General features: G+C 45.8%; 1 protein-coding gene across 2 annotated transcripts; it reads left to right on the top strand.

Annotated features, from left to right (window-relative positions):
* The first annotated feature begins 6,357 nt into the window (after positions 1–6,357).
* On the top strand, positions 6,358–16,924 carry Kics2 (KICSTOR subunit 2). Of its 2 annotated transcripts, none has more exons than XM_005079787.4 (3): positions 6,358–7,128; positions 12,232–12,517; positions 14,284–16,924. In XM_005079787.4, exons 1-3 carry the CDS (start codon positions 6,894–6,896, stop codon positions 15,098–15,100), a joined length of 1,338 nt encoding a protein of 445 aa, XP_005079844.1. In that variant the 5' UTR covers positions 6,358–6,893; the 3' UTR covers positions 15,101–16,924. The 2 variants fall into 2 exon arrangements, with proteins under 2 accessions (XP_005079844.1, XP_040610734.1); XM_040754800.1 differs by having other exon boundaries at positions 6,990–7,128; positions 12,399–12,517.
* Positions 16,925–17,270: the final 346 nt, after the last annotated feature.

The following is a 17,270-nucleotide window of genomic DNA, read 5'->3' as shown; positions in this document are numbered from 1 at the left end:
AAGGGACAGCAGAAGAGGTTGTGCACCAAGAGTTTGGTCCCTGTTTATAAGCCAAGGAAGGCTTCTTGATAAAAATCTGTTTCAACCACACTCCCGATATAGGAAGAGCGGCGCTGGCACAAGCAGTCTAAAAATGCCTGAATGAGACGGAAGTCTTACTGCCGAGGCTGCACGCGGGGCTAACTCAGGGAAGTCTTACTGTCCAGGCTGCACGCGGGGCTAACTCAGGGAAGTCTTACTGTCCAGGCTGCACGCGGGGCTAACTCAGGGAAGTCTTACTGTCCAGGCTGCACGCGGGGCTAACTCAGGGAAGTCTTACTGCCGAGGCTGCACGCGGGGCTAACTCAGGGAAGTCTTACTGCCCAGGCTGCACGCAGGGCTAACTCAGAGCAGCACCCTGCCTCTGCACAGTGCTGGGTTTCAGCGGAGGACTAGCACTCTAGCTGACGAGACTGATCTCAATTTGTACTCTCAACCTTTCCAGTCCCTTTCTTTTTGCACTCTGGGCAAGGTACTTACATTTTCAGAGCCTCTATTTCCCTGAACTCACTAATCACACCCATCTTGACTTGGAGGGGAGGGGCATGAAGCACTTGGGAAGTAGTAAATACTATATCAACCACAGTTTCACTACTGATGGTATCATGTTCAGAAACAGATCAGGAAAAGGGAAGGTAATCCAAATGGCACGAAATTTAAGTAATAATTAAATATGTAATTGTGAAATTATAAGATCATTTATGCTCCTTAAGCCAAAGACTGAATGTCTAACCCCATTTAAAAATTAATGTTTTTATCGGAAGTTTCACATGTATATTCAGTGTATACTGTCTACCTACAACTCCCACAGGTGCCCCCTACTCCATTTCCCTCCCAGCTTTGTCTTTTTATGTGTTAACCCCTTGAATGTGTGCCCATCCATTGGGACACAAGCCCCTCCCAGCAGCCACATTCTGAGAGAACACTCTCTGTCCGCTCTATCCACTGTCAATAATTCCTCTAATAGGTGTGGGACCTGGGGGAGGGTTCCCTTATCCATGCTGGAATTTTGACTAACCCCACTTTTTTTTTTTTTTTTTTTGGTTTTTACGAGACAGGGTTTCTCTGTATTGTTTGGAGGCTGTCGGTCCAGCCCTGCCTCCAACTCACAGAGATCCACCTGCCTCTGCCTCCCGACTGCTGGGATTAAAGGCATGTGCTACTACTGCCTGGCTGTAACTCCACTTTTAATGTCCTTTTCCAGTCAAAATGATTTGCTCTGCCTGGAGTGGTTATGCCACTGCACTCACTATGCCCTGAGGGGAATTTTCAAAATCCCACAAAGAACAATATCCAGTCAACAGTTTTGAGCAGAATTGTTCTTTTAGACTTAACGGGAGAGATTTTGGTTGAAACGCAAAAGCAACGTTTTTATCAATAAAACAATATTGCAGGGGCCATCTTGTGATAGGGGCATCTATCTTGTGATATGTTTAAGATAACTGACCATTCTCTATGCTAACGGTATTGCCATCTCTGCTAGCCAGTCTCCAGGATGACCCCAATGATCTTCACTTCCTAGCATTCACATTCTCCTGCTCAAATTGAATTCAGGCTGGCCCTAACAATGACAGAGAGATGACTTCAAGCACAAGGGATGTGGAGCATTGCAGCTCATGCCTTGGTCTGTTGTATTAATCATTTGCTCCAGGATGAGCCAGTTGCCATGCTGTGAAGGGATTCAGGCAGCCCCGTGGAGAAGCCTCTGTGGTGACAGTCTGTGCTAACCCCACAGCATGTGGCAGAGTCACTTTGGAAGGAGACTCTACATCTCCAATCAGGTTCTCAACTGAATTCTGCCAGCACCCAACTGCAGGACATAAAGGGCTGAGTCAGAGCCGCTGAATGGAGCCACTCTTAGATTCCCTGCTTCACTAAAATTGTGAGAGATAATACATGGCTTTAATTGTCTTAAGTCATTAAGTTTGGGGGTTATGTTATATGCAGCAGTAGATATTCAACATTTATTGATAACATAAGAATATTTGGTTTGTGGGCCGAACATGTTATCAGTAAAGGTAACTTTTGGGGGGGGCATTCAAGACAGGGTTTCTCTGTGGCTTTGGAGGCTGTCTTGGAACAAGCTCGTAGACCAGACTGGTCTGGAACTCACAAAGATTTGCCTGCCTCTGCCTCCCGAGTGCTGGGACTAAAGGCATGTGCCACCACCTCTTGGCAAAGGTAACTTCTTGCCTTACAACTTTAATGTTTGATTTGTCATTAATTTGATATTGTCATTATTTTCTTATAACATTCTCACAAAGTACACACACACACACAAATAAATATAATTTAAAATATTTTTAAAGACCAAAGATGGGGGCTGGGCGTTGGTGGTGCACGCCTTTAATCCCAGCACTCCGGAGGCAGAGGCAGGCGGATCTCTGTGAGTTCAAGGCCAGCCTGGTCTACAGAGTGAGTTCCAGAACAGCCTCCAAAACAATACAGAGAAACCCTGTCTCGAAAAACCAAAAAAAAAAAAAAAAAAAAGAACAAAGATGGGGACAAATGGTATCAATCCCTGTACCTCCTACCAACTGGTCCTGGACTCTGCCCTCCACAATCTTCTCCTAACTTCATGTCCTTTTATTTATTTTGATAACCCATGTGCACAGCAGCCAGTGTAGAAGCATCCACCGGAGCACAAGAACCATATCGTGCATCACGTGACTTTCCCTTTTCCGGTAGTGACTGACTGCCAGGAGTGCCTGGTGGGCCTCTCCCACCATGTTGGAATGTGGACAGGGCTCAGGCGGACAGCCACAGCTTTTGTGAATTCTCCGTGCAATAGCCATGCCATGTCCAGAAGACACAATTGAGCAGCTGTCTCTTCTCTCCACCTTCTGGCTCTCGTACTCTTTCTGTCCCGTCCCCTTGTCTGCAATGTCCCCTGCACCCTGGTGGGAAGGAATGTGACGCAGTTGTGCACTTTTGGCTGAACTTATTTTTTGCACTTCGAACAGTTGTGAATCTGTATATTAGCTGTCATATACTGCAAATAATAGTAGTAGATTCTCCACCAATGCCCAAGTCTATTAGTCTTTGATAAGAACATAAACATGCAGAGTTGCGAAATGATAATTTCTTCAGTAAATGGAACTGGAAAAACTGAATATCTAAACAAAGAAACATAGCCTCATCTAACAGCATATTCAAAATTAACTTGAAACGGGCTAAAGACCTATGTGTAAAACTTGAAGTTGTAGGACTCCTTGGAGAAAACAGAGGGGAAGCTCCCTGACTGCTTTTGTTTTTGAGAGGACATCAAAGTATGGGCAACAATAACAAAAATAAACAAAGACGACTTTGTCAAAGTAAAAGTTTTCGGCACAGCCAACGAAACAATCAGCTAAACAAAAATGTAATCCTTAGGAAGTCACATGTCTGATGATATGAGACTAATAGCCAAAATATATAAACATTTGTGCAATTAACAGCAAAAACCAATCTAACTTAAAAATGGGCAAAGGAGCTGAGTGTATGCTGGGCATAGCTTCAATATATGAGACTTCAAAGCCTATCCCCACAGTGACACACTTCCTCCAACAAGGCCACACCTACTTCAACAAGGCCATTCCCTATGGGTCAAACATTCAAACACATGAGTCTATGGTGCCCATACACGCTAGCCTAACCAATCTGTGTGCTCTAGATTTGGTGAGAGACCCTGGATCAAAGAATAAGGTAGAGGAAAATTAAGAAAGTCACCTCAAATTATATCTGGTCTTCACATGCAAGCACACACATGTGCATGTGTACTCAAACTCATCTGCACACACTCATGTGAACATAGGCCCCTGCAAAAACACACAACAATGTTTTAAGCTTACTGTGGGTCTGGGCGTCATAAGTCATGTCTGCAACCCTAATACTCCGTAGGTGGAACCTTAGGCTTATGCAACCTTTGTCCACATAAGCCCTTCATCAAAAAGAAGTTTTATTTATTAATTTCATAGGCCAAAAATGAATATAGTTTAGCCTGCATTTCTTTGATGGGTGAAGCTGGGCATTAAAATTGTGATTTATATTTCTCTTGAGACTACTAGTACATTCATAGCCTTTCAAACATTTCTTTTGTACATGAGTATACATGTGTGTTCACATGGAAGACAGAGGACAACTTGCAGGACTAAGAACTCTTTCCAACATGGAGGCTCCCAGGATCCAACTCAGGGCCTCGGGATTGGCAGCAACTACTCTTGCCTGCATAGCCATCTTAACGACCCTGTAACCTCTTATTTTTTACTGGTTAGAAAGAGGTCTTGGTTCACTAACGCTAAAACATTAGCCCTTTGGCATATACTGTAAATTGTTTTTCTCAGGGTTTCACTGTGTTCTCTTGATGTGTGAGAAGAGAGACTGTTAAGGAGTGGGAAGGGTGCCAGAGGGAGGAAGTTGGAGAGGGGAGGGCAAGAGAGGGGGCAGGGGAGTATAGGCGTGGTCAGTGCATGATATATGCATGCATGGAAATGTCACAGTGACGCTAATTTGCACACTTAATATGTCAATATGTTAACTTTTATATTTGATTCTTTGTAAGTTAATCCAATGCATGCATAGTTACAGTTTTTCTTTCTTCTTTTAGACCTAGTCATGCTCACTTTCCCTGGTTTATGGCTTTTAAATGTACACTTTGTTACAAGAAACAAGTAGACAGTCTTTCCCATTTAATCATGTCTCCTTCTCTATTCCCTATGTTTCTTTTCCCTAATGATTATGATGCTGCCTTCATCATCTAAGGCAGTGGTTCTCAACCTTCCTAATGTTGCAACCCTTTAATACAGTTCCTCATGTTGTGGTGACCCCCAACCATAAAATTATTTTCTTTGCTACTTTGTAACTGTAATTTTGCTACTGTTATGAATCGTAATGTAAATATCTGTATGCAGTATATCTGATATGTGACCCACATGAAAGGGTCATTTGACCAGAAGGTGTTTTGATCCACAGGTTGAGAAACACTGAAGTAAGGACTCCTTGTGTTCTTTTGAAACACTGGGAATGAACACTGTTACTGTCTGTTGATGTAGGAGTCAGTACTACACTTCGGCTTCTAACTTGTGTTCATTCTTCATGAATGGTACATTCTTAGGAAGCTTCCCCGAGTCTTCAAAAAAAGATTGTTCTCACCTTTCCCTATCTTTGTCAAGCATAAAACCCTGCCTTATAAACTGTCAAAAGGCTTGAACTTACTACCTAAGTACATTCTTGAGAGCAGGAAACAATGCACGATATCTCTGAAACTAGATTAGTTAGTTACTCATTAAAAGGTATCAGTGAGCTGGGCATGGCGGCCAAGTCTTTAATTCCTGCAATCCCAAAGAAGAGCAAGAGGATCTCTGTGAGTACAAGGCCAGCCTGGTCTACATAGCGAGATCCAGGCTAGCTAGAGCTACATCGTGTGACTGTGCCTCAAATAATTAAAACCAAAACAGAGAAAACAACAACAGCAATACTAAATAAATACATAAAAAGCCCATAGGTAATGATGATATAACAGCTGTAGTTTGAGGGGAAAAATGAAGATCGTACTTTAAATTGTTCAACAAACATCCCCGTTTCCATTATGAACCATTACAATGGTAAGCAGACTCTGACTCTAGTCTCTGCCCATGTTAGCTCATCACTGACGGGAAAGAGGTACACAAACATACACACACCTACACTCAGTGTGAATGGTGTAAAATAAGCACGTATATTTAAAATACAAAATATGCAAAGAAAAAAAACCACCAAGTGGGTCTTGGGCAGCATTTCAAAATAGCAGACACCTATGTGAGCAGAGCTGTAGGTTGTGGGGACAATAGACCTTGGGTAGAGACCCACTTCCCCATCAGCCTGGGAGTAGGGCTGTAAGACAATGTTTACTAAAAACAATACAATGCCCTGGGCAATAAGTTCCTGAAAAGGGCTGGCCCGCAGGAACCACCCTGACCTCGACCTTTTCCAAAGACTAACCAAAGACTCTGACACACCCAAGTCAGTTTCTGGTGTCAGAGCAGAACCAGCCAGGGGTAGGGAGAGAGCAGAAGCTTTTCTGGAGGGATGCCTTTCTTGGGGAGTTTTTTTTTTTTTTTGAGCCTTTTTGGGTCCTGCTTAAAGTTTTCTTTACATCGTTGACTGGTCTCTGTGTCATCAATCCCGACACCCTCCGCACATTCTCGGACACAGGCTGCACAGCGGGCGCAGCAGTAGGTCCTTAAATGTCACATGAACTTGTGAAAAACCTGCATGACACAATGTATCGACTTATGTGAATTTATCCTTGCCGCTGAGGACCCCCTACCAGGAAGCCTCGCAGAGTTTGAGAGGGATGGAGGGATGGGCGAGGTGAAGAAAGCCTTCTAGCTCTGGAAGCGGACCCACACAGATCTGGCGTGGCCAGGCGTCAGCCGATGGCGTGCGTAGGGGTGACCACTAGGCGACACGTCATGAGCCGTCAGGCTTTCACTGAACAACCTCCACTGGTGCCAGGTCTGGATCAGGCCTCGGGCTCTGATGTGCACGCCAGAGCTGACGTCAAACCCGCGTGACGTCATCCGCGCTAAGGGGCAGGGCCACCGGGGGCCTCTAGGGGTACTGGGGTGCAGGACGCCTCCGGGAGCCTGGAGGTGGCCAGCTTCGCGCTCTGCAGCGGGTCTCAGTCTGCAGAGGATCCGATTCCCAGGCCCTCCGACATCGCCACGCCCTCTGCAAGCTATCCGGAGCATCCCGCCGCCAGCCGGCTCTCCCGGCTCCGCCCGGGCCCCGGCGCGGGCACGCGCACGCACGCGGCTGCGCAGGCGCGTCCCCCCACCCCTCGGAACCCGGAAGTGCGAGCGGAGCCACGTGGGTGGAGCTGGCGCGCAGGTCGCATGGGGGAGTCTATCCCGCTAGCCGCCCCGGTGCCGGTGGAACAGGCGGTGCTGGAGACGTTCTTCTCTCACCTGGGTATCTTCTCTTACGACAAGGCCAAGGACAATGTGGAGAAGGAACGGGAGGCCAACAAGAGCGCGGGGGGCAGCTGGCTGTCGCTGCTGGCGGCCTTGGCGCACCTGGCCGCGGCCGAGAAGGTCTATCACAGCCTCACCTACCTGGGGCAGAAACTAGGTACCTCCGCCCCGCCCCCGCCTTTCCCTAGAGGAGGAGGAAGGAAAGGGGGTGCGCTCCCTGGTCGGCCGCTGCTGGGGTGTCCCGCCACTCCCATCCGCGGACTCCGCTCTGCCCAGGTCTCCTCCCACCGTCCCCCCTCCATCCCTCGGCTGCCTCAAGCCCCGCCCACCGGCCTGGGCCACTGCTTCCTCGGCAGAGTGAACTGGGGGATGCTCTCCGCTGGGCATGCCCTCAAACCCCTGGGGTTTACGGTTTTGAACCGTGCATGGATCGGTTTCGTTAATGACAAGTTAACCCAGCTCTGCGTCCCCCGTTCTAACTAGCGACACCGTGGTCTGATGGGTAAAGCCAGGCTATGGAGCCTAGTGGTGTTAATAAATACTGTTTTTGTCCGGTCCCCTCTTCGTAGTAACTCAGTGCATATTTAGTGAATGGAGGAGTAATTGGATCCTGGGCAGGAAAGGCAAGAATTAATCCTTAACAGGAGAAGACTCTCAGGGTGAACACTGCTAGTCGTCATGTAATCTTAACCCTGAAAATAAGATGGCAGGAACTCTTTTAAGTGATCACCACTACAAGAAACAATGGGTATCAGTCGGTAAGGAAGTCATACATAAAAGCCAACGGCCATGCATCCCAAGTATTAGTTGTAGTAATGATGGAAAATGATAGCTTACTCGCAGAGAATTGGGGTAGATTTAGTTCTTTGGCTTCTTTTTGACCCTTTAGTACAAGTTCAAGGCCTTTCATGAATGAAGGATACACATCTACGGCATAGAGAATACTAAAGTGAAAGCGGGTGTAATTGACGTATAGAGTTAATCCCTTTCTGTTGCCAGATAGCTTTTTGTTTGTTTTGTTTTTGGAGACGAGGTTTCTCTGCAGCTTTGTAGCCTGTCCTGGAACTCACTGTAGACCAGGCTGGCCTCGAAACTCACAGAGATCTGTCTGCCTCTGCCTCCCGAGTGCTGAGGTTAAAGGGGTGCGCCACCACCGCCCGACTTTGTTGCCAGGTATCTTAACTGAATGTTTGGTAAACACTGAAGGGAAAGGGCTTTCTGAGGTTATAACTTCTATAGCTTTTCAAATGATTTGTAACTCAGTATGATGATTTATTGGCAAAAAGTGTCCAGGGATTTCACCCTCTCTATTTTTCTCTCTCCAGTGTTACCTCACACAAATGTGCAATTGCCGTTGTAGTGCTACAATTTTCCATTTTCTACAGTGTAACGAACTGTGCATGCATTTGTGGCGGTAGGTGCTAGCTCTCAAACCTGAGCACCTGCCTTGAGTTACCAGATTGTGTGTATTCGTATGAGTTATTTAAACCGTGCATATTTTATAATTCATATGCTTTATGTTCATGTATGTGTGTGATATATATGTATTCTAGCTGTAATACTGAAGGTAGATAATATTCTGGTAGTTTGGGTTGTTTTAGCCTTCCCTACCTGTAAAAAGTGATAATTGGCCCAAGTGTCGTGATTTTTAACTTTTTTTTGTTGCTTGAGGTCATCCATAGCAATGTAATGAAAGTTGCCAAGCCCCCCATATGTACATATTATTGTATATAAAACCAGAGTTCGAGAATGAGTCCATTGGTGGGTTCTAGTATAAATAAATAACTAAAATCTGCACTAAGTTAAATTATGTGCTCCAGGTTTCTGTGTAAAGAGAAGTGGGCACCTTGGCATTGAGCATTGAAGTCCTTATTGTGTGAAGTGCTGAGTTCTACTTGAACCTGGGCTGTCTTGTAGGTGAGCCCCAGGAATCTGACTTGAAGTTGACGGACTGTGTAGTGCTGATCTCCCAGCAAATGTTCTAAAAATGGCTTTAAGGTTTTTGTAACTTACACACTTAGGTGATAATCCATATAGGTGAGTTTCAAAACTCAAAATTTAACACTTTTGTATTTGTATAGTGGTGCAAATGTGATTGCAATTGGACTTTACAATTATCAGAGCATGGAAGAATTGTTACTTAAAATAGTGCTGTGTTCTATAGTGGCTTTGCAATTCATACGGTTTTCTTTGTAAATTGAAATGAAGCAGTTATACATACTCTTTTAAGAGTCTGAAACATGCTCTGGGAATGGTGGTACATGCCTTTCATCCCCCACTCAGGAGTCAGAGACAGATGTGAGTTCTAGGCCATATTTACATAGAAAGTTCCAAGCCTGCTGGGCTTGCATAGTGAGACCCTGCTTCAAAAGACAAAGCAAAAAACAACATGGTATAAAAAGTCTTTAATATTTTTTTGAAGGTATAGTTGACAAATCAAAAGCGTGTACCTTTAGGATATCTGAGTTGATGTTCTGATGTGCATTATGAAGTGGTCACCACAGCAAGGGGAGTGATGTATCTCACCACTTCATCCTTTCTATGGCGGGAACACTTGAGATTTACTGGCTCAGCAAATGTCAAGTGAGTCTAAACTGGTGTGCAGTGCAACATGCTTGTATCCCTGCACTCCTGAGGCAGGAGCAGGAGGATGGGGGTTAAAGGTCAGCGTAGGTTACAAAAAAAATCTTTGACCTCTGTCTGAAGCCCTGCAGCTAGTTCTGGTTAAAAATGCAAGCGTGGGCCTTTAAGCAAAGGACAGACCTGACAGCCTTCTGTCACTGTCCTGTTCCATTCCTGAAAAACTGGGTGTGACTCTTATCTTTGCTTTGAGGGCAGAAAAATACTAGTTTGGGAAAAGGACAGTGATTAAAACCATTTGTGGACAGCAGTGGAGGATCTGAGAAGTGACCTCCCTGGCCTTTGAGTCATTACTGGAGCGTGTCCCCAAACCCCGACTTCGGCATACAAGAGATAGGGCTGTTCTGCAGGAGACAGAATTAGAAGTAAGGTGTTGGTGGTCTCTTTTGTGTGTGCGTTTTACCTGCTGGTGACTGGTGTGGATAGACTTTTGGCGATATCATTTGAATTTATGTTGTATTTCTTTTCCCCTATGATCTGATTGGGGTAGGAATTACTTTTTCAATGCAGAGTTCAAGGTTTTGCTATGGCTGTCCCTTGTGTAACAGGGGGGTGAGTAGAGTCGGGGTCACCTATCTGTCTATTTAATAGTAATTTACCATAGAATTTCCCAAACTCAGTTATCTCTATTGGGAGTGGAATACTATCAGTGCGATGGAAAGAAAGGGACCAGCTAGACCGAGTACATTCTTCCTTCTAGGCCTATTCAAAGTGCTATTTCACCTGGCTTTTAAATAGTTCTGGTTTTATGTAGACACTGATAACATTCAAAGCTCAGGACATCTGGGTGGTTTTAATACCACACAGCATTTAAGTTTGTCCTTTAAACTTGTAAAGTGTTTGGGTCTTGCATGGTACTTTCTGATGCTGTGGTCTGATTTTAAGAGCCTCCCATTGTGCAGGCTGACCTGGAACTCACTTTGTGTCTGAGGATCTTTCAATTTCGGGTCTTCCTGCCTCTGTCTCTAGAGCTCTGGGGCTGTAGGTGTATGCTGTTATACATAACCAGCTCTGTATGGCATTTTTATTACCTTCCTAACTTAGGGGAGTTTTGTTCTAGATGTGGGCACAGAGGACTGTTTATTCTATACCAGTCACTACAAAATCAGAACATAGACATGGAGGGTAGACCTGTGAGAAATGTCACCACTATTAGTGCCACCGTACTCCATGCATAGAGAGAAAACACTTCTATAGAATTAATACTTAGGGATCATAATCAAGCAGGGTACTCAGGTTGGGGATCTTTAGATGCGGTGCTGCACCCCACTACTCAGGGGTAAGTGGGAAAATTGCCTTTGTCGGTCTGTCCAGTTCCAGCTTAGACAACAGTGAGAGCAAGAAAACATCTGGAGGAAGGTGTTCCTGGGAAGTCAGACAGACTTACAGTGCTCAAACCTGGAACATCTGGGTATAGTTGGTCAGCGTAGCAACAAGGGATGAGAGGTTCATTTCCTGAGACACAAGCCAAGGAGTGAACTAGAAACAATATTCTGAGATGAATTATTGAGAGGATGTTTTCCAAATGCCCTAGTAGTTAACCTCCAATCTCAGCATATTTATAACAGCAATAAATTCCTTTCACGGAAGCGTCCTGAGCTGGACAGAAGATCTCTGAGATTCTTGTACATTTGTAAAAATCACCGCAGTAAGCACTCCCTGTTTCATCTTTCTGTTGAAGTCTCGAATCTGGCTCTTTGGTTGGCAGGGGTGTGGGATGGGGGGGTGTCTTAATGCTTAAGAAAGTGCCAGTGAGGCTGGTCCTGTGATACGGTTAGTCATGAACAAATTTCCGAGTAAGTAGGGTATACCTCTGTCATTTGGTCCTCTTAAGCCAACCAACAGCAGTGATGTATCTGCCCTGATCCTTTGTGGTAGAGCCCATGCTTGTGATTGGTTACTTAGGATTGGCTCTTGGTCTCAGTAACTCACAGTGTGGTGCTTATTACGAAGCCTCCATGTCTGCCTTGTTAAGAGCTCTGCAGTTCCCACCTGCATCCCAGACCCCAGTGTGTCCTTTTGTAAAAGGATGTATGGACGTGCATTCTCATTTCCTGGTACGGCCTAAAAGATAAGATTCAAGAACAGTGCACATCTGAAGAGAGAGCAGTGTGCTCCAAGCTACCAGTCCTAATGGAAGTGTCTTATAATGCCTGTGTTCTCCTTTCTATAAGAAAGGAGAGGCTGTTTTTTTGTTTTTTGTTGTTTTTTTTTCAAGACAGGGTTTCTCTGTGGCTTTGGAGGCTGTCCTGGAACTTGCTTGGTAGTCCAGGCTGGTCTCGAACTTACAGAGATCCACCTGCCTCTGTAGGGATTAAAGGCGTGTGCCACCAACGCCAGGCTAGGAGAGGTTGTTTTAAATCCAGGTTTGTTATATGCTAGGGTCATTATGTTCTAAAATAAATTTGAATGTTCATGAAGTGGAGTAGCCAGTGCTCATTTTTGATGAGCTCCTCAGTGAGCTGCTGTCTTGGGGTACCCAGTCCTTGAGTCAGAGAATGTGGTAGACGGAAGCTCACTGGGCTCCACAGGTCCTACTTTCCCCGTGGGTGCCGGGAGGTGCCGGGTACTTGTGTCTGTCTTCCTGACCTGTCCTGTGCTTATGCCATCCGCTTCCCAGGCGGCCAGTCTTTCTTCAGCCGGAAGGACTCGATCCGCACCATCTACACGGCCCTGCATAACGAACTGAAGAAAGTGGTGACAGGCCGAGGCGCCCCAGGTGGAACGGCCCCTCACATGGAGGAGCTCCTCCCCCACCTGTCAGAGCAGCTGTGTTTCTTTGTCCAGGCTCGGATGGAGATCGCAGAGTTCTACGAGAAGATGTACTCCCTCAGCACGCAGAAGTTCATCAACGCTGAAGAGCTGGTTGGCATTTTGGATACCGTCCTCAAGAAATACAGCTCCAGGTGAGTGTGGAGAATGGGCGGTCTGTCGGCCCCTCACGGGCTCCCGGTTCCCCCTAACTATTAGTAAGGTCCCGATACCCCGTTTTATACGTGCTCATCGAACAACAGGCAGCGGCCATCTGGCACTTTGGGGGTTCAGTTAACCATGCTGGACGGACCCCTCTGTGTGTTACCAGGAAAGACAGGAGTCACACGATAGAACGGTTGTAGAGAGGCTGGAGAAATGGGTAAGAGCGCTGACTCTGCAAGCAAGAAGTTTGGGCCCCCAGCACCCATGTCAACAGCTGGGTACCACTGCATGCGCCTGCAATGCCAGTGCCGTGGGTGTCGCAGACAGGAAGATCGCTGACATTCAGCAAGAGACCCCGTGTCCCCCGTGTCCAAGGAACCAGGCAGAGAGAGAGCGGGCGCCTGATGCCATCTGTGACTTTACACTGAGATGGATTGAACTCGCAGACACACACGGTGTAGGGTGTCTGGTATCATCCTCTGGCTTTTGCACTGAGGCACATCGAACCTGCATACACACAGTCGCATGGAGAGCAATGTGACTGAGAAGCTGCTAGTCTAATAGATGCTCTTGTCTGAATAATAATCTGGGCGTTCTCTTTGTTACTTTCCTGGGGTCATTAATATACATCGGGGGTTCTTCTGTTTTGGTTTTGTTTTCAAGTCTCTTTTGGAGGACAAACTTTTGTTCTTTATTTCGAGGCCATTTTAACTTAAATTTCTTTTTGCTCAACTGGGAAATTGTTTCTATTTGAAGAAACTTGCTCCTTAGGAAGAAATGACACTTTGTGATATGCTGCCCATTGCCTGACCCTGGAAACAATACCCAAAGAACTGTAGGAATTTAAGAGCATCACCAAAGCGGAGGTCCTAGCTTTATTTTGGCTTCCTTGGAGCCTAGCATAGTAGGTACTACTTGGATTAGAAAGCTGTCCTCTGAAGGATATTACACATTGGGTATTTTAATTCAGGTAGGTTTGACTAAAAAGAAAAGTACCCAAACAAGATGCCACCTGCTTACAGTCCTAGAACAGCACCCACTGCGTGGCAGCTGCTTAACTGAAACCAGCTGAACAACTTAGTGAATACTGTGTTCAGCCTGCAAGTTTGCCCAATTTAGTGGGAAACCATGAAAGGTGTGCACGGGGAGTGCCATGGTCTCATGTCTGTCTTAGGCTAGTTACTGTCGCAGCAGGTTATGGAACGGGTCAGCAAAGGTGTGATCACTGAAGGAAGGGGCAGTGGGCCGGCCGCCGGGGTACTCAGCCAGGCATGTGGCGGTTGCTTCATGCAGTTGCAGGACAGTGGAAATAGGATGCTAACAAGCAGTGAGTGAGCAGTCTTGGTGGCCAGATGGTAGGAGTGGTGAGATAAATGATTTTACTGCTCACTGACCCATTTTACAGATGAAAATAAACACTGTAACCTGTTTTCTAGTTGCATGCCCTGAAAAGAGGATACCTTGTTTTGATGATAGCAACAGTCACACAGTATTCCAATCAATGTCATTTCTCCTTATTGGGAAAGAAGGTAGTTCTTTTCATTAAAAGAAAAACCACAATATACAGCTATTTTCTTGGGAGAATAAAATGAAATGCTCAAGTTATACGAGCATTCTAAAAACAATGAGCCTAGACTCCGCCCCTTTCTGCCCTTGTCCAATGTGTATTTTGGGTTATGCTGTTTTGTTATTTTTGAAGGTTTCTCATTGTGAAGTGACATTGCCTCTGATTTCTGTTCCATCCAATCCCATCTAGATTTCACCACCCTATCCTTAGCCCTCTGGAAAGCAGTTTCCAGCTGGAAGTGGGCGTGCTGAGCCATCTCCTGAGGGCGCAGGCCCAGATCTCAGAGTGGAAGTTCCTCCCTTCCCTGGTGACTTTGCACAACGCTCACACGAAGCTGCAGAGCTGGGGCCAGACCTTTGAGAAGCAGAGGGAGACCAAGAAACACCTGTTCGGAGGGCAGTCTCAGAAGGCTGTCCAGCCCCCACACCTGTTCCTTTGGCTGATGAAACTCAAAAACATGCTCTTGGCTAAGTTTAGCTTTTACTTCCACGAGGCGCTGAGCCGGCAGACGACGGCATCAGAAATGAAAGCCCTGACTGCAAAGGCTAACCCAGACCTCTTTGGAAAGATTTCCAGTTTCATCAGGAAGTACGATGCTGCCAATGTGTCCTTAATTTTTGACAACCGAGGTTCAGAGAGCTTTCAGGGTCATGGCTACCACCACCCACATTCCTACCGAGAGGCCCCTAAGGGAGTGGACCAGTACCCAGCCGTGGTGTCTCTGCCCAGTGACAGGCCAGTCATGCACTGGCCCAATGTCATCATGATCATGACAGACCGGACATCCGACCTGAACAGTTTGGAGAAAGTGGTCCACTTCTACGATGACAAAGTCCAGAGTACCTACTTCCTGACCCGCCCAGAACCCCACTTTACCATCGTTGTCATTTTTGAGTCAAAGAAATCTGAGAGAGACTCCCATTTTATTTCCTTCCTCAATGAGCTCTCACTTGCCCTTAAGAACCCCAAAGTGTTTGCAAGTCTGAAACCTGGATCCAAAGGTTAGCAGGCGCTCGTCTGAGGGTTTCCAAGACCGGGCGCAGTGCTCCTGATTGCTCTGAGGGGCAGCAGTCATTTGCGGTTAGAGTTTATGTTCACTCATGCTGCTTCTGGGGCTGAGTAAAAGACAGATCCACACTAATCATGTTGCACACTGCATAAGCAATTAAGACTACGGATGGCATCTCCAAAGAGTAGTCTAGGAAGTGCCATGGCTGCTGGGGTTCACCATGGCATAGCATTTTCTGGTTTTCCCGTCTCGGGTAGATGGCATATTTATGGGTCTTTCATGTATCTTTCCAGATTTTTTGTTATTATTGTGAACATTGTGCCCCAATGCCCTTGTCAACATTCTCTCTCTGTCCCTGAAGAGCAGTCAGGACAAGATACCAGACGGGACTGTTTCAGTTTCATCAATGCTCCTTTTACCAGTTTTACAAGTTAATCTAATTAGTATCGTGTTGAAATTAGAACCTTGGTCAGAAATCTGGATCAGGTGAAGCGGAAGTTGATCCATTAGACCCTTTCGGCAACTTAACCAGCCACAGGCTCTTTTCAGGTGACCGCCATACCCATCTGCCTTTGTTTTTATGTCTAAGACGTTTGGGGTTAGCCAGCCCAAGCCATTGTGCAGGGTTTCTCCCTCTGGCTTACCCGCTTGGTGTCACTCCTCTGCGGAACTGTGTTTGTATCTGGCTCATGTCCGGTTACTCTCAGGTGTAGAAAGCTAAGCAGCCACGTGGCTGTAGCTGTTTTACATCCTCACACAGCACAGCTTGTAGAAACACAAACGAGGGTCTTGATACTTCATGCTTGCTATAGAGGAGTTGTGCTTCATAGTCCAGTCAGCCCGTCAGTCTTTGGCACACCTGGACGTGTGTTCAGATGCAGCACCAAGTGTCTGGGGTCAGGCTGCTCCGAGCGGTTCCTTCTGTGTGTGTTCACAGAGAAGCGGGTGGATCAACGTGGGGATTGTCTCTAGGTTATTGATTCAGAATGAAAAGAAACCACCAAGAAGAACTGAGCTGTTATTGCTGGATGTGTCCTTCATACTGGCTGGATATGTCCTTCCGAGCTGTGTAAATGTCCTGTCAGATCAGTGCTTTCCTCAGGATTTTTCGGAGCCACTGTCTTGTGGGGTGTTCTGAGAACACGGTGGCCACATTAGCAGAGTCATGGAGCCCTCCAGGGCCTCCTGGGCACGTGTGGTCTACCTATAGAAGAATCCACTGGCCAGTTTTCTGGACCCCCCCCCCCCCCATAATCTTAAGCCAGTTTTCTTTAAACAGGAAGTAGTAATTTACTCTGCATTTTCTCCAGGTTCTATACGGATATGAACAAATTTTATAATAGTGACCTGACATAAAAAATTGAAAACATTTGGAATTAAAAACCAAACCATTTTCCTTTTATGCTTTGCTGAGAAACTGAAAAATAACCCTTGGTATGTTTTGTTTTGTTTTGTTTTTTTTTTCTGGATAAAACCACCATTAGCCTTAATGATATGGCTCCCTAGGCATCTAAAAAAATACAGACTTCAGCGAACCATGGAGGAATGTAAGTAAAACATATATATAAATATATATAAGTATATATAAATACATAAAATGGTCAAATATATAGATATTTGAATTGTATATTTATTTTTAAACATATTTTTGAGTAATTCAAGAGGTATTTACAAAGAACAGAAAGCAGATGTGAGTATTATTAATAAGTCAACACCAATTCCTAATCCCCTGTGCACTGCCAGGCAGTACTGAAGGACCCTCCAAGATGAGTACTGATACTTTATTTCTGAAGCTCCTCAATAAAGTTTTCTAGTCATATATATATGTATTTTCTGATCAAGCAAATTTTATTGTGTGCATATGCATGTTTGCAGGGTTCTCTAAGCCCCCTGAGACAGGAGGGCTGGGTTTTGGTCTGCTGTGTGGCCCCCACAACATGTTGCATTAGACTCAGGTGTGGACACCTGTGCCAGAGCACAGCCGTGGGACCCCTCCCCTGGGCACAGGAGACGCCGTCATGTGTTGGACACCAGCTTCTTGGGTTTTCGTGTTGGTTTCTCCTTCTAGACCACACCTTTATTTATTTATTTATTTTCCTCAGCTAAGTCCTGCTTCTGGGAAGCCAGTCATTTTTGACTTGTTTGACAGGAGTGTCCTCTAGGGATA

The sequence above is a fragment of the Mesocricetus auratus genome, unplaced genomic scaffold, assembly GCF_017639785.1.
Source record: "Mesocricetus auratus isolate SY011 unplaced genomic scaffold, BCM_Maur_2.0 Super-Scaffold_100011, whole genome shotgun sequence".
Lineage (NCBI taxonomy): Eukaryota > Metazoa > Chordata > Mammalia > Rodentia > Cricetidae > Mesocricetus > Mesocricetus auratus.
This window is presented reverse-complemented; position numbering and strand designations above follow the sequence as displayed.

Excerpts from the sequence above, each read along its gene's own strand:
- Kics2 (XM_005079787.4), top strand. The coding sequence starts at position 6,894 with ATGGGGGAGTCTATCCCGCTAGCCGCCCCGGTGCCGGTGGAACAGGCG. Across the intron at positions 7,129-12,231 it reads CTACCTGGGGCAGAAACTAG|GCGGCCAGTCTTTCTTCAGC; the intron begins GTACCTCCGCCC and ends TCCGCTTCCCAG. Across the intron at positions 12,518-14,283 it reads CTCAAGAAATACAGCTCCAG|ATTTCACCACCCTATCCTTA; the intron begins GTGAGTGTGGAG and ends AATCCCATCTAG.